This window comes from Miniopterus schreibersii, assembly GCF_964146895.1.
Source record: "Miniopterus schreibersii genome assembly, chromosome: 3".
Lineage (NCBI taxonomy): Eukaryota > Metazoa > Chordata > Mammalia > Chiroptera > Miniopteridae > Miniopterus > Miniopterus schreibersii.
In genome coordinates this window covers 66,617,204-66,638,597 of record NC_138103.1, presented here as the reverse complement: position 1 = coordinate 66,638,597, position 21,394 = coordinate 66,617,204, and the positions used below count along the sequence as shown (strand labels likewise).

The 21,394-nt window shown below is 42.3% G+C and overlaps 1 protein-coding gene across 4 annotated transcripts in view; it reads left to right on the top strand.

Annotated features, from left to right (window-relative positions):
- The window catches only part of IQGAP2 (IQ motif containing GTPase activating protein 2), a 248,957-nt gene that overhangs the window by 201,072 nt on the left and 26,491 nt on the right, over window positions 1–21,394 (top strand). For all 4 annotated transcript variants that reach the window (XM_081132687.1, XM_081132688.1, XM_081132686.1 and 1 more), the window contains 10 exons: window positions 3,150–3,233; window positions 4,351–4,422; window positions 5,086–5,155; window positions 8,656–8,864; window positions 12,122–12,271; window positions 15,257–15,420; window positions 17,297–17,521; window positions 18,737–18,877; window positions 19,208–19,292; window positions 19,534–19,766. In XM_081132687.1, the coding sequence (XP_080988813.1) occupies window positions 3,150–3,233; window positions 4,351–4,422; window positions 5,086–5,155; window positions 8,656–8,864; window positions 12,122–12,271; window positions 15,257–15,420; window positions 17,297–17,521; window positions 18,737–18,877; window positions 19,208–19,292; window positions 19,534–19,766 (1,433 nt within the window). The remainder of the gene's footprint in view (window positions 1–3,149; window positions 3,234–4,350; window positions 4,423–5,085; window positions 5,156–8,655; window positions 8,865–12,121; window positions 12,272–15,256; window positions 15,421–17,296; window positions 17,522–18,736; window positions 18,878–19,207; window positions 19,293–19,533; window positions 19,767–21,394) is intronic.

The following is a 21,394-nucleotide window of genomic DNA, read 5'->3' as shown; positions in this document are numbered from 1 at the left end:
GGGAAGACAGAATACAGGTACTTTCTCTCTTGCTCCAAGTACAGCTAAATGCCCCAGACATTATATCTAAGTAAACATAACACTCTTAAGGTGGAGAGAAAAAAGACAGATTGGCTAGGGAAACTTAAGACCCAAGAATGACATCCAATGATAAGTGGCCTGGTTTTCTTTTAGCCTTAGATATCTCAGACTTACTATTGAAGAGGCTGACAACTCAGAAATGCCAATCTGTACAGGGGGAAAAAACAAAGCAAAACTCCAACAAAAGCCTGCTGTCTGTAGCCAAAGGACCAGGAAAGGGACAGTCCAGCAAGAGAGAAAGCTTTCAGACAGTAACCACTCTAGCAAAACACCACAAACAAAACAAAAAAAGCCCTGTGGTCCCACACCACTCATGCCAGCAAAGGCCAAGTAGGGAGCCTGGGCTCCACGCTGGTAGATTATGGCAAGGCACCCAGACACCTGCCGAGCCTGGATTTCTATGCCCACCGACAGTGTCACTCCTCGCCCTGCTGGGTTGTGATGAAGAAAGTGTGGAGAGAGTCAGGACTCTGATCACCATCCGGTAGTCATGAGGACACGCACATATACACACACACTACCTCCTGGTGTCAGTTGCAGTCATGTGGGAAATAATAAGGGGGTACTCCTAACCTTCCAGCCAGGGTCTGATGGGTACTTGGAGCTCCCCCCAACTCAGCAGCAATGAGGAACCCATCCACGCTCCTCGGGATCAGAAGTCAGATGAATAAACGAGACTTCTACCCCTACTTGCCAGTAATAAGGCAGCGTCCCAGCCCCTTCCCTTGCCCGGACATGTCAGGGAAAGCCACCTGAAACAGAAAGATTAAATAAAATCCAGAGTCTCATCCCTTACTATCCAAGTTATCCAAGTTTGAATCAGCAGTCAACATCTTCAGTACCAAGCAAATCACAACTTTAAAAAGATAATGTCAACAGTCATGAGAAAGATGTTATAATTATCAGACAAAGATTTAAAGCAGCCACCATAAAATGTTATAATAAGCAATTACAAACACAAACTTCTGGAAACAAAAGACAAAAAAATCTTGAAAACGAGATAGAAATGATAGCTTATCTATAGGGGGAAGCAGTTCTCATGACCGACTTTGTGTAACCGCCTCTGGGGACCAGGAGGGGGAGTCACAGCGCTTCCCAAGTGCTGAAAGGAAAGAGCCGTGGACAGAGAGTGCTTTATCCAGCAACAAATCCTCTAGGAATGAAGGGGAATCAAAGTGTTCTCAGGTGACGAAAAACTACGAGGACATGTCACCGGCAGGCTATGAGAAAGGCTAAGGAAGTTCTCGAAACAAAAGAGGAAATGATAAGCGATGGGATTTTGGAACACCAGGAAGGAAAAACAGACAACCCAAAGACTAAAAATATGAGAAATACATTTTCCTTTTCTAATTGAATTTTTTGTTATGTTTGACAGTTGAAGCAAAAATTATAGCAAAAATTATTGAATTTGATTCTAAATGTATGGGGAGGAGATATTTAAGACAAGTGTATGATAAATGGGCGAAAGGAAAGGTATGTGAAGGCAGGTAAGCTTTCCACACTGCTGGAGGTTGGGAGATAGAGATATATAGATATAGATATAGATATAGATATAGATATAGATACAGATATAGATAAATGAGGCAGCAGCTTTCATGCATCAGTTTGGATATCATCAGGCTTTTTTTTTACACCTGTTCAGTGGGACACTTGAGAAAGAGGTCTCTGTCATCTACTCTAGGCAACCTGTAGGGCAACCTGATAGTAACGATCAATTTTAAAAACCAACTATTGGCCCACTAATCCTCTATATATTACTTTATGGAAACATTTATAAAAAATACATCATAATGTGTGTACAAAGTTATTTACTGCAAAAATGATAACTTAATGCCTACCCACAGAGGGAGTAGTATTAAGTTATAGTAAATCTACACTACAGAATGCTGTGTGGTCATTAAAAAACAATGGGGAGGACCTGTGTTTTTTATATGAAATAATATCAATGCTATGTATAATTTAGAGGGAAAATAAAGCAAACCTTGATATAAGATCGGTTCCCATGTCAAAATTGAAGGGTACATAAACACATATACATATTTATGTGTTTAGATTTTTGTGTACAACAGTAGAGCATATATGTATGCATGAAAACTTGCAAATGCCTTTGGAGGATCACTGGATCGAAGTAAGGATAGGTACATGGGCACATTTTACTTTGTGCCCTTTCTCTGTTGTATATCCTAATAAACCCCCTAGGCATTGAGTACAGATTGTTTGCATAGAAATATGTTAGTTTTATGTTTTCCTTTTTTTGTCAGCATGCTGTATCATAGTGTGTATGGTAAGCTGCATTTCCCCCTTCTCTTAGTATATCTTGGAGAGTTTCCTATTTCTCAAGATACAGAACATTTCCAAGGCAGTGTATGCGTGTCTTCCCTTATCCTTGGTAACTGCTGCGGGACATCCCTCCGTATGAGTGCAGTCACAGTGTATCTAACTGTTCCTCTATTTGTAAACAATGTATCTAACTGTTCCTCTATTTGTAAACAGTGTATCTAACTTCTTCTCTTTGTAAACACTCTGTACATGTATGTGTTTTTACAAGTAATGCAACAAAAATTCATACAGTTTTTCTACACAGCTGGTTGTATTTCCTTAGGCTAGATATATTGAAAACTAGAAATACTAGGTAAAAGGCTAACTTTAAATTTATATTGCTCAGTTCTCTCCTTGCCGGTGTGGGCCACAGTGGCTCACTTGTTGGAGTCAAGATGATACTTATGTTAGTCATTATTTCGAAGCATCTATGTTGTTACCAAAAAATACCCGCACCCAGTTAATCTATTTACATGTTCTGGGGCAACCCTGTTTTATTATGCTTGTCACCCAGGGCCTTGGTAAAGTGAAGCTTTTGAATGGGAAACTGGGCTTCCCAAGCTAGAGACAAGCCTCAGCTGTGAGCTGGTGCTGTGCACCCCAGGAATAGCGTCCAGATGAGATCCGGTGTGGGGCGTCCCTGACAGCATTCCAGCTCTGTCTGGAGATACCCTCTGTTCTCGCGCTTTCTGAAATAAACTGGAAAACTGTTGTACATCATTAATTCTGTAGCTCGCTGTTTTCCACAGGCTTTTTGGAAGGGACATAAACAACGGATGTTATATACCAGCAGGCGGCAAACATTCAATGACCATATTCCCTCCATTGTGAAGGTAAACATCCTTTCCCACCTTATCAAGTACTTGACTTACACTTGTCCCATTGTTTAGTTTTGCTTGTGGAAGGCAGACTATGGAAAGAGTAAGTATGAGCCTTGAAGTCAGGAGCAAGTCCTGGGTTTGAGTCCCACTCCACTACTCACTTAGCTGATCATCCATAAGCAAGTCCACTACACTGTAACTGGCTCGGTCCTTTATGTGGGTTTGAGAATCATATGTGAAATGCTTTGTAACCAGCAAATGCTCTTTCTCTAGAAAGTCCAAATTGATTATTTAAAGTCTGGCAGAAACCTAACTTTATTTCATGCTTCTCTTATATTTGCTAATAATATTTAGAATGCTCCAACTTAACAATACAGAACCTTCATAGGAAGGCAAATGCAAAAGTTAGGATCTGATTTTGGGTGGTGAGCCCATCCCACCCAGCTTTCCACCAGGTGATTGCTCTGACCTCAGAGAAAGAAAAGGCACTGTGATGACCACTCTCTCAGATCTGGAAACCCGAGGACTGTGCACAAGTGAACCGATAGACAATTTGGAAATCGTGATGAAAGTCAGAATAGTGGGGCTGGAGAGATTAGGATCAGATGAGATTAGCTTACAAGACCTTCCAAGCTTTGAAGACAGTGACATTTTCTAGATCCATGGTGCATTAGCTCTTCAATGTTGTCCTGCGCTCACCATGGGACACAGGCCTGTTCTCTCAGAAAACTCTTGTTCACAGTTGGTCCCTCATGAGACCTTCTGTAAAGACCGTAAGTATGTTGGATACATTTAAGAAATGTTGGACTTTAATTTAATTCCCTGACCCATTGCAACTTTCAGCAAAATGCCTTGCCCTCCCGGCTTTCACTTATGGGGATTAAAGCAAAATAACACAAAGTTACATTACCTGCCCCGCCATAAAGTGTAACGTGTTTTGAACCCTTAAGAGAAAAAGCAGTGAAAGTAGGAGATGAAGATCAGGCTTTAGATGTTTATTACTTGGCAGGCTGTGAATTTTTACCTTTTTATCAAATAAAATATCAATACTGTTTTTAGAAAGGCTGCATAAAAAGATATTAAAGTTGTTTGGTAATTGCCTTGGTTTCTCTATTTAACTTATTTTTAGATTCAGTCGTGGTTCCGGATGATCACAGCTCGGAGGAACCACCTTTCACGGCTGCAGTATTTCAGAGACCATGTAAGAGATGTGCACGGGGATTTTATCCTGGCTGAGAACGAACTAAACGAATGCTTTGTTGAAAGTTACCCTTCAATGATTTCTATTAAATGGTAGAAATGAATACTAGGAGAAAAAACTAGGTTTTCGAACACAATGTGATAATTACAGTTTTTATTCAGAACTCGTGTTCAGAGTGAGCCTCGACCCATCAGGACTGGCTAGGAAAAATGGGTGAGAGCAAACTGATGCAGGCTCGTCATGCTGAAGAGAAAAGATCCTAAAGGAGTATTTTCCACCGTTATTTGTACAGTTTTTCTAACTGGTAACTGAGAAATTTAAATAGAGCCCACGGGGGGAATTTGTTCGGGACCTTTAAAGAAAAGAAATGTAAGCATGGATTGGATAATCCAACTTTGGTGGTAAAATTCTTTTCTCTTTTTAGATCTCTTTATTTAAACAGCCCCTGTACAATCTTGTTTATACTTTTAGCTAACTTATCTGACCCTATCTTTAAAAAAAAAAAAAAGGAAAAATAAACATTGAATCCAGCACATCAGAATGCTGTCATTTCTAAGCAGTGTCCATCCTCAAATACTGTCAGTTCTTAACTAGTTCTGAATTCTAAAGTAGTGGAGTAGATGGGACTCTGGAAGGTCATGACCAGTCTCATTTCTTTTGCAGAAAAATGAAATCGTGAAAATACAGTCACTATTGAGAGCAAGCAAAGCTAGAGATGACTACAAAACATTGGGTAAGTGGGAATGTTCAGACACAAAGTATGAATCCTGTGTAAACCAGGCGAGGACAAGTTATTTCCAACTTAGTCACTGCAGAGACTGCTCAAGGACACAGTGCCCATTGTGTCCAGTAGATTTGGGTCACCTCCAGCCCCAGACTCTGAACTGGTACACAAGGGAACATGGGGTGACAGAAAAAGGGGTTTCCTGTTGTAAGTGGAAAGGGTAAGTGGAGTGGATTAAACTGCTTCAAAAAGAATGGGTTTGGCATAAGTGCTGATCTTTTTATATTAAATTTGAGCTAGAATCCAGAATACAATGCAGAAGAGTTAGCCAGAAGGTAAGCTTACGTCAACTGTTTAGTTTATTAGCTCGCCTATGATTCCCACTCCCCCACTATAAGAGTAAAACATGTTCCTATAAGGAATTTTAGAAATATAAATAAGAAGGAAAGAGAAATGTGTTCATCTCCCAAAGATATCTACAAACATCTTCCTGTAACTTTGTTCTGGACTTTTCATAGTAGCTATGGTTTTTTAAATATATTTTCTTATAATAGTATAAGGCATTTGTAAAAAGCTTGAAAAACCAAAATAGAAAAAAAATCACCCAGGAGTAGCAATCACATTTTGCACCATCTCTTTATAACCTCAACTCTGCATGTGTGTCTTACTGATTTTTACATAGTGAAGATCATTCTTTACATGCTGAATTTTTTTTTATGTGCTGAATTTTTAACATTCTAATTACCACAAGAACATGTGATAGATTTAAGAACGTGTCCTAGATTAACTCGAGAAGAGCTTGCCAATAAATTTATTTAAATCATTCAAAAATAGCTTTGAGAGGGTAAAAGAAGTCATTACTTGAGTATCTCAGTAATGAAACTGGCCACTGTGTTGTCTCTAACTCTGCCTTGTTTTTTATTCTTGATTTTGGGGGAAAGGAAAAAACTGTTTAGTGATTTTCCTAGCACAGTGCCTCGTAAGTAGTATAGCCAACACCTTTCATCGTCTAAAGTTTCTCTGAGTTATGAGGTGAAATACATGGCTCAAGAAAGATCTTCCTGGTACTTGTGAAGGAAAAGCCTCGGGAAGCAGAGGCCAGGTTCTGCCCCCAGCTTGCAAAACCTACTGGATAATAAATACCTTATCCGCCAGGTTCCAGAATTTAGTAGCAGGTGGGGTAAGGGCAGGTCAGCAGTCTTTTCAGCGTCTCACTTTTCCGCTTGGAATTCGTGAGCTTCCTCTCTCAGGTGGTAGGTGTCTGCCTGCAAGCGTTTTTACGAGAAGTCTGCGTAGAGGGTTTGTCTGCTGAGGCCTTACACACTGCCACAGGCTCGCTCTTGCCTCTGCACAAGAAAGACGATTTAAGAATAAATCCTCCTGCCCCAGCTGGTTTGGCTCAGAGCGCCGGCCGGGACGGAAGGGCCCGGGTTCAGCGCGGGCCAAGGGCCGTGCCTCGGTTGCAGGCTCCATCCCAGGCCTGGTCAGGGCATGTGTGGGAGGCAGCCCGTCGATGTCTCTCTCTCTCACATCGATGTTTCTCCCTCTCCCCCCTTCCATGCTCTCAGAAAAAGCCATGGAAGAAATATCCTCAGGTGAGGAATAAATAAAGAATAAAAAAAGGAATCAGTTCTCCAAGCGAACACAGGTTGGTCTCCCTTTCGTTAGGTAGCGTGTGTTCCTGGGTGTTTGTGGTGATACTTTCCATTTACTTACATTTTCTTTAATTACGAAGACAAAAGTAATTCCAATGTAAACATCGAGGCGATTTTATGTGAATGTGTAGCAGGTGGGCAGAAACCGTTAGTGAATAAGTACATCTGAGCTCCTCTGGACCTTGGCAAATAGGGTGGTTTTATGGAAACTGAAAGGCAAATTGTCGTTTCTTTCTCAATTATCTTAAAAAACACTAAGGCCTTTTTTTTTAATCTGAAAAAGATCACTTTTTTTTTTAATATATATGTCCTTATTGATTTCAGGGAGAGGGAGAGAGAGATAGAAACATCAATGATGAGAGAGTCATTGACCGGCTGCCTCCTGCGCGCCCCCGACCGGGGATCGAGCCGCAACCCGGGCATGTGCCCTGACCGGGAACCGAACCTCGATCTCCTGGATCCTAGGTCGACGCTCAACCGCTGAGCCACCCCAGCCGGGCAAGATCACTGTTCTTTGCCATCGTTTGTCTTCACCCATCCCCCCTGGAAGGGCCCTGGATGCATTTAAGCTTGGAAATTGCTAGAACTACAGTGAGGCCACTTGTACGTGCTGACTGTGAAAAGCGTATGATTTTCTAAAACTAAGATACCACAGGGTGGCATAAAGATGCCAAAAAAGCCTCTTGTTGATAGGAGAAATATTTTGTTTGAACCAAAATAATGAGTAAACTAAAATATTTGTTTCTTACTGGCCTATTAGAACATAAAAAGAGACGTGGTCCTTAGGAGCAGGGAGAGGAAACTTGAGGCATGAATGAGGTGGCCCACGTTCTCTCAGTTTCTCCACGCGAATGCGCTCTGGTGCATCGCTCAGGCTGTTTCTAAAATGGTCGTGCATGTCGTCAGCAGCATCTTTGGTAGAAATAAGAGGAAAAGAAATTCACATCTGCTTCAGTCATCAGGAAACAATGAGTCTCATGATCCAAGGTCACTTCTCCAAAAAAGACCATCGGATACGGCAAAGTAGTAATCCGGATGTCGCCACAACGGGGCTGGGCTCGTTCGAGTCATGCTTGCATCGCTGTGGCTCATCACTGGTCATTGAGGGCCCAGAGTGTATTCTCACAGTTCACCCAGAATAGATCGCACCAAACACCTTAAAAAATAGACTTTTCCAAAAGTCAGTGCCGGGGAATGAAAGTGTAATACTGTTGAAGGCATGAAGGGAAACCCCTTTAGGATTTATACCGATGCCTCTCCCAGGCTCTGCAGGAAGAACAGGGACCAAGTTTCAACTGTGAAAATCTTGTTTGTGCCGAGGGGGTACGTGTTCCGCTTGCCATCCCGTTGGCTCCTCGTTGGCCTCACGGTTAGTTTTCTCTTCATCAGCCTCTTCTGACTCACCTGTCACCTGGCTCTGCCGCTTCCCAGAGGTCTTTTGGGCTGAGAGAAGCCGCTTTCCGCTTCCTGCGCAAGAGCGCAAGTCTCTTATGGCTCAGCCACAGGCTCTCAGAGCCGAGGTAACATAAACGTTAGCGTTCTTCCCCAGATTCCTCATTAGTAAGACACGGTCTTCTCAGGGCGCGAGTCCTGGAAACCGGGTGAGAAAGGATGAGAAATGATTGTTCGATAACTAGAAAATAGTGAGGCCAGACATTATCAGTGGTTTGCATTTATTTACAGGATCAGTTTTCTTGTCCAGGTTTTACATGGGACAGAACAATTCATTCCAAAGACCAAGTACTTCCCTTGCTATATTTTTCTGGTAATGCTTTATTGAAAGATCTGGTTTCTTTCCTATTGGTAATAATTCCAAGCATGCCTAATTAAAACATGCCTTTCCTTTCCCTGCAGTTGGCTCTGAAAACCCACCATTGTCAGTAATCCGCAAATTTGTGTACCTGTTGGACCAAAGTGACTTGGATTTCCAGGAGGAGCTGGCCGTCGCACAGTTAAGAGGAGAAGTGGTGACCAAGATCAGGGGCAATCAACAGCTGGAGAAGGACCTGAACCTGATGGACATCAAGATTGGGCTCCTGGTGAAGAACAGGATCACACTCGAGGTCTGTGGGGGTGTGGGACTGTTGGCTCCCAGAAGAGGGAAGATGCATATGTAGTTGTCCACAGCACGTTGGTCCAGATAAGCTCATTTGGAATCCAGAATGCTCAGTTCAAAGTTCATTTGCCATTTTCATAACAAGACAAAGGCCTTTATATAAATATAAAAGAGAAATAAAAAGAAAGTAATTTACAATTAAAACTCATATTTCAAAATGAAAACACACAGGCCCGGTGCCATTAGAAGATGTGATAAAGTTGCCGGAGGCTGGGGCCTCTTCCCAGAATAACCACAGAATGAGAGAGCTGCACATGAGACTCACGCAGGAGGTGGTAGAGCTGTCAGGCTTTCGTTTTCCAAAATGGACATCAACTCTTTGTAACATTCAGAACAGGCAGAGCGTGGTCCCCTCACCCCTGTTTATGCAGAATTGTGCTCCTAGAAAATTAAGTATATATTAAAATTGTGGAGGGTATGTATTGTGCTTATATGTAAAACAGATTCTAGACTCAAGTAATTACACAAAGCATTTTTACCTATATGAATGACTGGCCAGCAGGACATTCAAACTCCCACCATACAGGATGTGGGACAGTCATTTACGCAGGACAGCAGAGCATCTGTGATTCCCTCCCCCACACCCTCTAGAAGCATAATATAATTCAGAAGGCCTATCAGAAGGTGCTCTCGATAGCCTTAAGCTGCTGGTTTACCCAATTCCCATAAAGCTGTAAACAGGAAGTACCTTGTCTTTCCAAGTAAAGGCTTAATTAGAAAATAGAAAATAGTAGAAATAATATGTGGCTTGTGGAAATACAATCATGGCAGATTTTCAGATATTCATGAATGTTTAAGGTTTTTTTTTAAGTATTCCTAATTGATAAAGTTAATTTTTCAGCTTACGTTTTTAAACACTAAGTATTTATCAAACTCTTAATGGATGTTGAACTAATGATTATTAAATATGTAGTCATTAGCTTTATCACTGTTGTAGCATTTTTAGTGTGATGATATTCAGAATAGTGCAGTTGAAGCTTTATTATAGTGGTGAAACAATGGGGGGAAACATCCTAACACAGACAATAAACAAAGGACAGTGGAATTAGTTTAACATGTATGTTATGCGTACATGTTTTTGAAGAACATTTAAGGGCAGGGGAAACAGTTTGCCATGTAATGGGAGGAAAAATAGTACCTAAAACAGTACAATTTCATTTATTGTAATAAATATATATTAAGAAAAGCTAGAAGAACAAAAGTTAAGTGATTTTTCTTTGGATGGTAGAACTAAAGCTTCTTTATCTTTTTTTTTTTTTACACTGAGCATGTGTTCAGTGAGAAGAAAGGTTTTAAAGGGAAGTAGATTAGTTCTTATAGAGCAACTCTAGCTCTCTCTAGTAACCATGTATCTTACAATTCTTTAAAAATTTGCATTCCTCCTAGAAACCAGAAAGTCAGTGATGTTTGGTATTATCATAAAATGGTGTAACTGTCTAATTCTAGAACATTTTTATCACCCCTCAACAAAACCCCAGAGAAACTGCTCTGGAACTAGATAGCTGCGATGGTTGCACAACCTTGTGAATGCACTGAACACCCCTGAGTTACACTTGAAAAGGGTGAGTTTATGAAGTATGCGAATAACATTTCAATTCACAAAACCAAAGAAAGAATAGCTGCACTCACTGGCACTCACTGCCTATTCCTCCCACAGCCACCGTCGACCTGCTCTTTGTCTGTATACATTTGCCTGTTCTGGATATTTCGTACTAGTCGAATGACATAGTGTGTGTCCGCTGCGACCAGCTCTTTGACTCAGCAGAGTGTTTTTGAGGCCCGCCTGCGTTGTAGCCTGAGTCAGCACGTCATTCCCCGTTTTGATGAACGCCATTCCATTGTATGGAGAGTCCACATTTTGCTTGTCCATGTATCACCTGATGGATATTTCAGTTGTTTCCTCTTCTTGACTATTGTGAATAATTCTGACATGAGTATTCACGTACACGTTTTTCTGCGGACATATGTTTTGGTTCTCTTGGGCATATACCAGCAATCTTTAACCTTTTTCATCTCACAGCATACATAAAATAATTCCTAAAAGTCTGCGGCACACCAAAAAATATATATTTTTGCCGATCTGCCCCCCCCCCCGAAAAAGGGTATAATTTGGATTCATTCACACCAGAACAGCTATCGTGTTGTCTAGTGTCACTTTTTTATTTTATTTGACAATCTAAGAGAAAAGAGGTCAGTACCCCTGGCTAAATAGTCAGTTATTGTGTCTTTTAAAAATTCTTGTGGCACACCGGTTGAAAATCGCTGGTACATACCTGAAGAGTGGAATTCGTGGGTCATGGAATAACTCTGTGTTTAACCTTTGAGGAATTGCCAAGTGTCTGTACCATTTTACATTTTTACCAGCAAGGCATAAAGTTTCCAGCGTATCAACATACGCACCGACATTTGTCACTATCTTTTCCGTTACCACCATCCTAATTAGTATGAAGTGGCATCACTGTAGTATTGGTTTGCAGTCCCCTGATAACCATTAATATTGAGCTTCCCTTCATGTGTAGATCTTTTGTGTGAAAATGTCCGTTCACATCTTTTGCCCACTTTTGCTCGAGTTATTGGTCTTTTTATTTTCGAGATGTGGAAGTTCTTTATATATTGTGGATCAAGTCCCTCGTTCAATATATGATTTGCAAATATTTCCTCCCATTCTGTGGGTTGTCCTTTTGCTTTATTGATAGTGTCCTTTGAAGCACAAAGATTTTTGTTTTTATGAAGTCCAATTTATTTTTTTTTCTTTTGCCATTACCTCATCCAGAGTCATAAGGATTTATACCTAGGTTTTCTCCCAACAGTTTTATAGTTTTAACTCTTACATTTAGTTACTTGATCTCCTTTGAGTTAGTTTTTGCTTATGGTGTGAGTTAGGGGTCTGACTGCTTCCTTTTGAACGTGGCCATCCAGTTGTCCCAGCATCATTTGTTGAAAAGACAGTTTTTTCGTCATTGAATTGTCTTGGTGACTGCATTACAGCTTAAGTGAAGCTTTGTAGAATAAATGTTACAAAAGCCAGATTCACCCCCAAGCTGGATTTCCTTAATTTGTTTTAACATTCTCTATTCCTTTGTTTCCTCATGAAGGAAAAGTGGAAAATTAATCTTTTCAACTGTGTGCCTCACGGTGTCTGTGACGGGAGGAGGTAGAGAGTACCAGACTAAAAGGTAGTAATTTCATAAAAATTTCTTCCAGGATGTGATTTCACACAGAACGAAGCTGAATAAGAAAAAAGGTGGAGAAATGCAAGTGCTGAATAACATTGACAACCAGGGCATCAAAAGTTTGAGTAAGGAGAGGAGAAAAACACTAGAAACATATCAGCAGCTGTTTTATCTTTTACAGGTGAGAACAAACTCTTTCACTGTGAGTTCTGGGTAAATACCATGTCCCATATTTGTGGTTTACAGTGGATCCTCCCCCATGCTGAAACTAATAGCTTACATGTTCTGAGCATCTGAGTACCAAGTACTTTTCTAGGTTCTTTATGTACATTATCTCATTTCATTCTTACCGCAACCCTGCAAACCGTCAGAAAGGAATTGTTATTGTTAGTCCCATATTACACATCAGAAAACTGAGACACGGCCAGTAAAACCAAGGGTATAGGGACCCAAGTAGTTTGATTTCAGAGCCAGTTATCTTCATGACTGTGTTTATTATACTTTAGTTATCTACAGAAATGGAATAAATCTAATAATAACATAAATAGATGCTGTTAACCATGGAAAAATTAAAGTAACTGTGAAAAACAGTTGTTTACCAAAATCAGCCTGCCCTTTGTTTGAGGAAAGAGCAAGAGAGTTTGGATTAGGGAAATAGGATATTGTTTTATTTTGTTATTTTCATGGCATTCCTATGATCTAAGTGAACAGTAATTTTCCACTGCTTCCAGAATGTGCGTGAGAACTGATAAGCTGAACTGGTTATGGTTGGACTCTGGTGGGCCAGTTACCGTTTTGTTTGACCATTGATTCAGCTTATCTGCCCGACCACAAGGTCCTAAAGGAAACCGAGTAAGCTATAGTGATAGATACAAACAAAGTCTGCCCTTCAGCAGGAAGACTTTCCCACGAGACGTGCATCAGCGGTGCTTCCGGGAGAGTCAGGTGCCCCTCGGTGTGGGGCAGCAGCTGTCGGTGGTCACGCCTGCATCCATGTGCGACGATGCCATTGACATTAGGTGTACAGAGAACATGTGAGCCGAACCAGAATGAGGGGTGGCTTGGCCCGTGGAGAGAAGCGATGTTAATTTTGGTAGAGCTGAGAATTCTCTCTTTGGAACAGTAGATTGGAAAAGAGGTGCAGTGCCGCAGAGGGCCACGGTGGGGCGGCGTTGAAGGAAAGAAGCCACGGCTTAATAGCAGCAGCCTTTCCAGAAAGAGGGGGGGCTCACACTAGGCAGAGAAAGGGTTTTGGCTGTGTAAATTAGGTCAGTAGTTATCCACCAGTTGGAAATTTAATCTTAGACATTTATCATAAGTGCATAAGGCTGCTTTGATCTAATCTGTGTCACAAGGAGAGTGAAAATGTAGTCATTGGCCTAAGACTTGTACTGTTTACCGTGTTACGTAAGTGGAGGCTCTTGAATGGATGGGAGAAAAGACACAGGAGAATGTTTAGGATAATTCTACCAAGTTTTATTCCCCCAAATCCAATACTGATAGTCCCAGGACACGTCCATTTGGTTGTACCAACTCAAGTGTCCCTTCTAATTGTGTCTTTTCCTTCACCTTTTCTTTCTCTCCACTGGAGACAATAACTAGGACCAAGAAGAAACTGCAGGGTAGCAAATTATCCGGATTCCTTTGGCCTGTGGGTTATCTCTGGGCAAGAATTCTTAGCCACGGTGGCCAGTCAGCTAGTATAGCTTTTGCTTTGGGTTTGTCTCTACAGTATGAGCCTAAATTTAAAGTTCTTGGGGCATCTGAGAGCAATGAGGAGTGGACTCCTTTAGCTTTAGAGTATCTTTCCTTTCTCATAATCTCATGTGCTGTGTGTGGGAAAAGAATCACTACAGAGCTATAAACAGTTGTCCTGAGCTGCTTGTTCATAAAATGTCAGCCAATCATCATAAGCTTGAAAGTAACTCTAAGTAGTAAAGTAAACTAGAATTTGGATTTTCTTAAAAACACTAAAGCCAAGTTGCTTGAATAGAGTTGTCCCTTGGTATCCACGGGGGGTTGGTTCCAGGACCCCCGGCGACACGGAAATTCACGATGCTCAGGTCCCTTATGTGAAATGGGGTCGTATTTGCATATATAACTTACACAGTTCCTCCCGTATACTTTAAATCATCTGTAAATTACTTATAATACCTGGTACGAAGTAAATAGCTGTTACACGATAGTATTTAGGCAACAAAGACAAGGAAAACAGGCTGTACATGTCCAGAATAGACCCAGCGATCGTGGACCTAACTACTGTATGTAGCACACATCAGAAGCTAAGTAACTTTTTCCCCCGAATGTTTTGAATCTGCAGTTGGCTGAATCCACGGATGTGGAGGGCCGACTGTCTATTAGATGGAAAATTTCCTTTCCTCGTCAGAAGGAAGATGACAAGTAGTATTCCTCTGTAACCTAAACACTACATTTTCTCTGCTAACTTTCATCTGGTTGGTGGATCTACTAGAGAAAAACCGTGTTACTGGGGCTGCATCGTGGACTCCATCCTCAGCTGAGCCCTCAGGGCTTCGTTTCAGTGTTTTTAAAATTCTTGTCAATTTTTAAGTTGTCTTTTTTTCTCCTTGTCAGTTTCTTCTGACATTTCCTGCATCAACTGTCCTGACCTTCACCTCTCTCTAGCCTCCCTACGCACTCCTTGTAAAGCATTATGGCCACCCCACTGTCTTCACATGGAAACATACCCTTTTTTTTAAGTCTCAGAACATGGGATGTTTCCTTCAATTTATTAATCACTTCTTCCAGGACAGTCTGTTTAGCTGGGGTTCGTGCTTTCCAGTCTCTTCAGATGCCAGATTCTCTTGGCCACTCACCTCTCTTCTGTGTCTCAAAAATAAACATTAATATGTGGCTCAAAATGGTTAACAGTGTAAAGTATATATAATTATGTTTCATTAAATATATCCCATAGTATATAAAGCCTAAATTCTATCGTAACTTTCTACTCTAACTTCCTATAGTGTTACTGTAATTACTATGAAGATTAGCTGATACTGTTTAAAGTCTTATTTTGTGCCAGGTAGTCTTCTGTTGGCTGTGTGCATATTAAGTCGTTGACGGGGAATCGGGTGCTCTTCTCTGATTTAATAATATATTAACATACAGTTTGGGGGCTTTCTTTTCCATCTCCCCTCTTTTGTTTTAGACCAATCCTTCGTACCTGGCTAAGCTGATTTTCCAGATGCCACAGAACAAGTCCACTAAGTTTATGGACACTGTTATTTTCACACTGTACAATTACGCTTCCAACCAGCGGGAAGAGTACCTACTCCTCAAGCTTTTCAAGACCGCCCTGGAGGAAGAGGTCAAGTACGTGTGTCAGTATCTAGGTAACGGTGCCGCCGGGCAGGCCTCCGTTTCTGCTGCCTGCCGCGGACTCACTCAGCTGGTTTCAGATGGTTCTTATAACCTGCGTATACCTCTGAGAATACATCAGACTTGTTGAGGAATTTTTGCAGCATTATAGGTATACTCAGGTACAACTTCCCCAACCAGGGGTATCTTTTCTAACGCCATAGTAACTTTCGGCTTTGCACCTAAAACAACAACCGAAAGTCAAAAGCTTTTTGAAAGTCGGTAAGGAAATTTAACATAATTAAAATTCTGTGGGTAATAAAGCCATAAATGAATAAAGATAAGGCTCCCTACTAAATAGTCATCCCTTCTTCCTGGAACTTAAGCTTAGTTTTGCTAATTTGTTTTCTGACTCAGTTAATGTAAAAAAAAGAAAAATGTATAGGTAGCTATAATGAATGGGGGGGGTGAGAAATGCCCTTAGCCAACTGGACGGACCTTAGCTGCCTTCCTGACTTCTTGACACCTGAAGCTGTGCCAGTTTCTGTGCGTCCCTGAAGCCTGTCGGCCAGGCCGCCGCCCCCTGGGGGGGGGGGTGAACCAGCAGGGGAGCGAGCCCGTGGGAAGTGGTGGTGCTGTGCCCAGGGGTAAGGGAAGAGCTAACGGAGGGAAACGCACGGTGCAGCGGACCAGAGGGATGGGAAGAAAAGTTCCAGTCAGGCCAGTTGATAAAGAGTTTATGCAAGAGGACGTAGTTGGCCCAAAACCTTGGGGAACATCTGTAGTTTCCTAAGAAGAAATGGAAAGGGGAACAAGGCCGGATGGTGATGGGAGCAGCCCCGCTGCGGTACAGGAAGACGCAGGGCAGGCTGGCCGAGCCCTGCCTCGATGAGCGGCCTCCAGGGAAGGGAGCCGGGTGGCGGAGGGCAGTGCGGACAGGCCCACGTCTGAGGCTCGCGCTGCCTCCCGGGAAGGGTGCGTGGGCATGGCCACATCGGGTGTTTAGAAGGGTGACCTGCTGGCCTTGCACGAACGGGACGAATTGGAGCTATACAGGTCAGAGAAACGGGGGAGTGAGGGGGGGAAGGATAGTTTGTCTTTTTAACATGCTAAGTAGAACATGTGGGTGAAAATGTCCAGCAGAAAACTGGAAATTCAAGACTAACTCCCAGGAAAGAGATAGAGATTAGACATGGAGATCAAAGGATGGGCTCCAGAGAGATGGTCATTGGAGTTGTGCGTGTGAGTGAGGTCTGAGGAGACAGCTTGTAGAAGGTGAAGGAAAACAATTCAAGGGGGGAGAGGAGGCAGCAACCGAAACAAGAGGAATGACCAGGGTGGGACAGCGGCCCCTCAGACCCGACAGGGAAGGCCTGGGCGGGAGGCCGTGGTCGAGTGGAGGAGGGTGAGAGGTGGACAGAGATGGCAGGGAGGAGGGGGGGGGGTCAGAGGCGTTGGCTGTCGGAAGTCAGGAAGAGTTCTCTCGGCCGTGTGATGGAGCCAGAAGCCATGTGGCCTACAATTTGAGTGGGACTTGAAGAAGTGGGGATGGCTCGTTCAATCAAGAAAGTTACCTTTGAAATTTTGTAACTAGAGGGGGGCGCAATACTTATACAGTGTCACCCAGTGTTATTAGTCTTGGTCCGTTTTCAGTTCATTCCTGCCTTCTGGATCGAAATTACAGCTGAGAACCTATATTTAAGTCCTTAACATTTCTCAAATGAGAAACACTCACCTCACAAGTGATAGCTTCCTTTTAAATCACACCATCTTTGATCTTCAAAGGAGAAAAATATAGCCCCACGAAGCCCTCGCCTGCCAGAGAGAATACACACTGTTTAAAACTATCCACTGAGCTAAACCATTTTGTTTTGATTTGGCCTTTCTTTAGATCAAAGGTGGACCAGGTACAGGACATCATTACTGGGAACCCTACAGTCATCAAGATGGTCGTCAGCTTCAACAGAGGTGCCCGTGGACAGAACACGCTGCGCCAGCTCCTGGCTCCGGTGGTGAAAGAGATCATTGATTACAAGTCCCTGGTCATCAACACGAACCCTGTAGAGGTATACAAGTCTTGGGTGAACCAACTAGAAACACAGACTGGAGAAGCCAGGTAACAAAGCCAGGAAGATGTTGTTTTTCATTCCTGTTTCATGATCATTTTTACATGTATATTTATATGTATTCTTAAACTCTCTCAAGCTCTGTTAAAAGAACAAAATTTACTTTGCAAAATCCATTTGGTCCAAGATGTCACCTCCCTTTAACATATCGTGCAGGTCACATTCTCATCTCGATGGCACGTGATATCAAATTTCAGTACCAGTTGACTCCCAAAGCCACAGCTTCTGTACTTCCCTCCCTTGCTTAATCTCTTGTGTGTCTAAACTAGGCCTGGAGATGGCACACACTTTCCCTTCAGCTGACAGGACACAACTTTTTTAGAGTAACTTTAATGTGGAGGCATCAATGAGCCAGGTGGGGTGGCTTGTTCTAGGTGGTGGTTTGTCGATCTAAGCAGTCCCAGCTTTTTCCTCTCTGCGAAAGGATGCCTTGTGAAATCATGAAGATACACACAGAGAACTATGGCTGTCACAGCACCGTTTGTAATAGCAACAGCCGGGCAAAGTAAAAATATTTAGTTTTGGGGAACGTGTTAAATAAATATTTGTGTAACATGTAATGGAGTAGTGAGTAACTATTTAGAATCATGGTATAGAAATATACTTATTTGCATGGAAAAAACATTCACAATTTAGTTTTCAGTTGCAGTTAAGTAACCCATTTTCTTTCAAAGGAAATGCTTGTACACACACACACACACACACACACACGCATACAGGGTCTGTATGTGGTGTGTATATACACAAAGTGCATTATACCCATGAGTGTATAAGGCCCATATACACATGTGCACAAAAGGAGGACCCGGAAAGCTATGGACTAAGATATGAAAAGTGGTTGTAAATTGGGGTTTTTTTTTTACTATTAGCTTATATGCAATTTTTTTCTGTAAAGTACATACTGCTTTTCATAACTTTTTTTTAAAAGGGGAAAAGAGAAAGTTAACTGGGTCTGCGCTACGTGGGCCTGCCAGTTACTTTGTCAGAAGAGCTCAGAGGGAGAGCCGGGAGTCCCCCGCTCCCCTAGTGGCAGAGGACCATCTGGGCATGTGAGGCGCCCCCTCACTTTGCAAACCTTTTCTCATTGGAGTCAGTGGGCAAAGTCCAGTTCACTGTACAAAGTGTGACTATAGAACCAACTTGGTAAGGATGCAAATGCTTGACCCTAAGCCCCATAAAATTGCAAGCTCTTGTTGTGTTTTCAGCAATCTGCCTTATGATGTGACCCCAGAACAAGCTCTGACATACCCAGAAGTGAAAAGTAGACTGGAGGCATCCAGCGAGAGCCTGCGGAGGGTCACCGACCAAGTCCTGAATTCCATCATCTCCTCCCTTGATCTGCTGCCGTAAGTTCTATATGCAGCAACTTTAACATTCTTTGCTGAAAGTTCTTGAAATAATATGGAAAATAAACCCCTGTAGTGAAGATAGGAATTTTCTCTCATGTTATATTTACTGTTTTAAATGTTTGCCTACATTTGCATTTTAAATCCATAACCATTCTTCAGTGGGACCAAGAACAAACCGGTTCTCACTATCCTGCGATTCGTTACCATCTCATTTTATGTTTAACTTCAGGAAAATGCTCAGCTTTGGTTGACTGGAACAGTTGCTGTGTGTTCCTTTCTCACTTAGGTTTTTTTCCATTATTTTCTTTTGTCATGTTTTACGTGTAGTTATGGATTGAGGTATATAGCCAAAGTACTGAAGAATTCGATCCATGAGAAATTTCCCGATGCAACAGAAGATGAGCTATTAAAGGTAGATTTTTCAAGGGTAACCTCGGGGGTATGAGCCAAAATTACCAACATACCATTTTCTAAGACTTTTTTCACCTTCTGTGACTATAATAAGCTGCAGTGATTATGTTCACTACCTTTATTTAACTCCTTGTATCAGAAAATAAAATGCTTTCTTGGGAAATGTCAGTCAATATTTACTTTAGGAAAAAACCCAAACCCTTGAGTTTCTCTCTTAAAGATAGTCTTCTACGTTACTCCAGATTGTGGGCAACCTCCTGTACTACCGGTACATGAACCCAGCTATCGTAGCTCCCGACGGCTTTGATATCATCGACATGACAGCCGGCGGGCAGATAAACTCCGACCAGAGGAGAAACCTGGGAACGGTGGCCAAGGTCCTTCAGCACGCGGCCTCCAACAAGCTGTTTGAAGGAGAAAACGAGCATCTCGCATCTATAAACCATTATTTATCAGACACGTACCAGAAGTTCAGGTGAGGGGTCGTGGGGAGGCTGGCAAGGCGGCGGAGTTGGGGGCGGGAACCTCAGGTGGCTGCGTGCGTTTCTGCTCCGCGTGGGCACTGAGGGGAGGGCAAGGGGGCCGAGCAGGCTGGGTCACTTCTCTCTGGTGCTCCCCCTCCCGCCCCAGAGCCCCGTTACAGTGAATCACCCCCGTGTATGATTCCTGCTGTCGACAAAATGAAATCGTTACTCTTGGTGGTATGCTACAGGCTTACGGTCAAGGGTTTGACTTTTAGAATTAAAAGTCAAAATAGCTGACTTTTGCATTTTTGAACTTAAGAAAAGGATTTTTGTTTGTTTTAAGAACTTGCTCGTTCAGGAAAAACGTGCCTTATCTGCATCAAACAGTAAGTGGGAAACTGAGGAGTTGGTGTTGAAAGGCTGGGAAGACCCGTTTTTATATTTGCTGAGGGTCATGTGTGCAGATATGTTCTGTTCTAGTCGCCAACCTTTCCTAATTATCCACGTAAGGCTGAAGTCTATTAATGTGCCGTGCATTTCCGAAGCGTAGCACTGATTATCCCACAGGGACGTGAAAGGAGTGGTCTGGCGAAGACTCACTCACCTGCAGCTCCCTGGGGAAGCACATCACCCCTTGTCTGCCCTTCAGTCACAGGAGTATAACAAACTGTGACCTCTTTCACGCCTCACTTGGAAGATGACAATTCCGCATTCCTCGGTTGTATTCTGGATTAGTGATTTTTCTCTTGACAAAGATAGTTTCTGATGACTGATCTCTATTTGGAAATTATGACCCCTTATGAAAAAAATCACCCAAATCTCTTACTCCGGGAAGTTTCGATTTCTCAGGCTGCTAATTTCAGGTCTTCTCACTGACTAAAAAAGTAATGCAAGCCCATGTCTTTTATCACGGCCTCCATTTACTTCTATTTTTCTCAGATTATTCCTATTAACCATCTGTGTTCCCAACTCTTCTTTATTTAGAAAGAAACAAAACCAAAAGCCTCCCCTCACCTCCTCTGAAATTCATCTTTTTTTTCTCTTACACAACTTCAGCAACTCGTGACAAATTATAGCCCAAACAGTACAGAAGACCAGTTGTCCCACGAGAACATGCTCGTCCCCCACCCCAGCATGGCTGCTTGCCATTTACCGCCCCCAGCCTTGGGGTGGGAAAGTAGAAGACAGTTCTTGTTATAAAAGCCTTGGGTACCCTTAGGCTATACACCAAGGATGGGTTGAGGCATATGAAACATTTACAACTGTATAGAATAGAATACCTACTCTGCCTGTGCAAAGGATCACTCCTAACCCATCATCCCAGCACACCTGGCTTTCTTGATCTGTCTAAACTTGCTATAGCTTAAAATAGCAGATGTTTAGAGCCTGAATCCTGGAGGAATGGGGGATTGTACACAGTTGTGTGTCTATCCATAATAGTATTTCTATCAGCCACAACTGTTGTTTGGATCAACTAAGAGTAGCGTAGGCTTATCTCAAATATTTTTCAAATCGGTAACAAGCTCTGAAGGGTTGTTAGGGGGTTGATGGCCCAGGAGCTTATGCCATCTAAAGTAGCAAATGTGATGAACTGTGTTTTGAATTGTTTTCTCTAGAGAGTCTTGATTCTTAGGTCAAG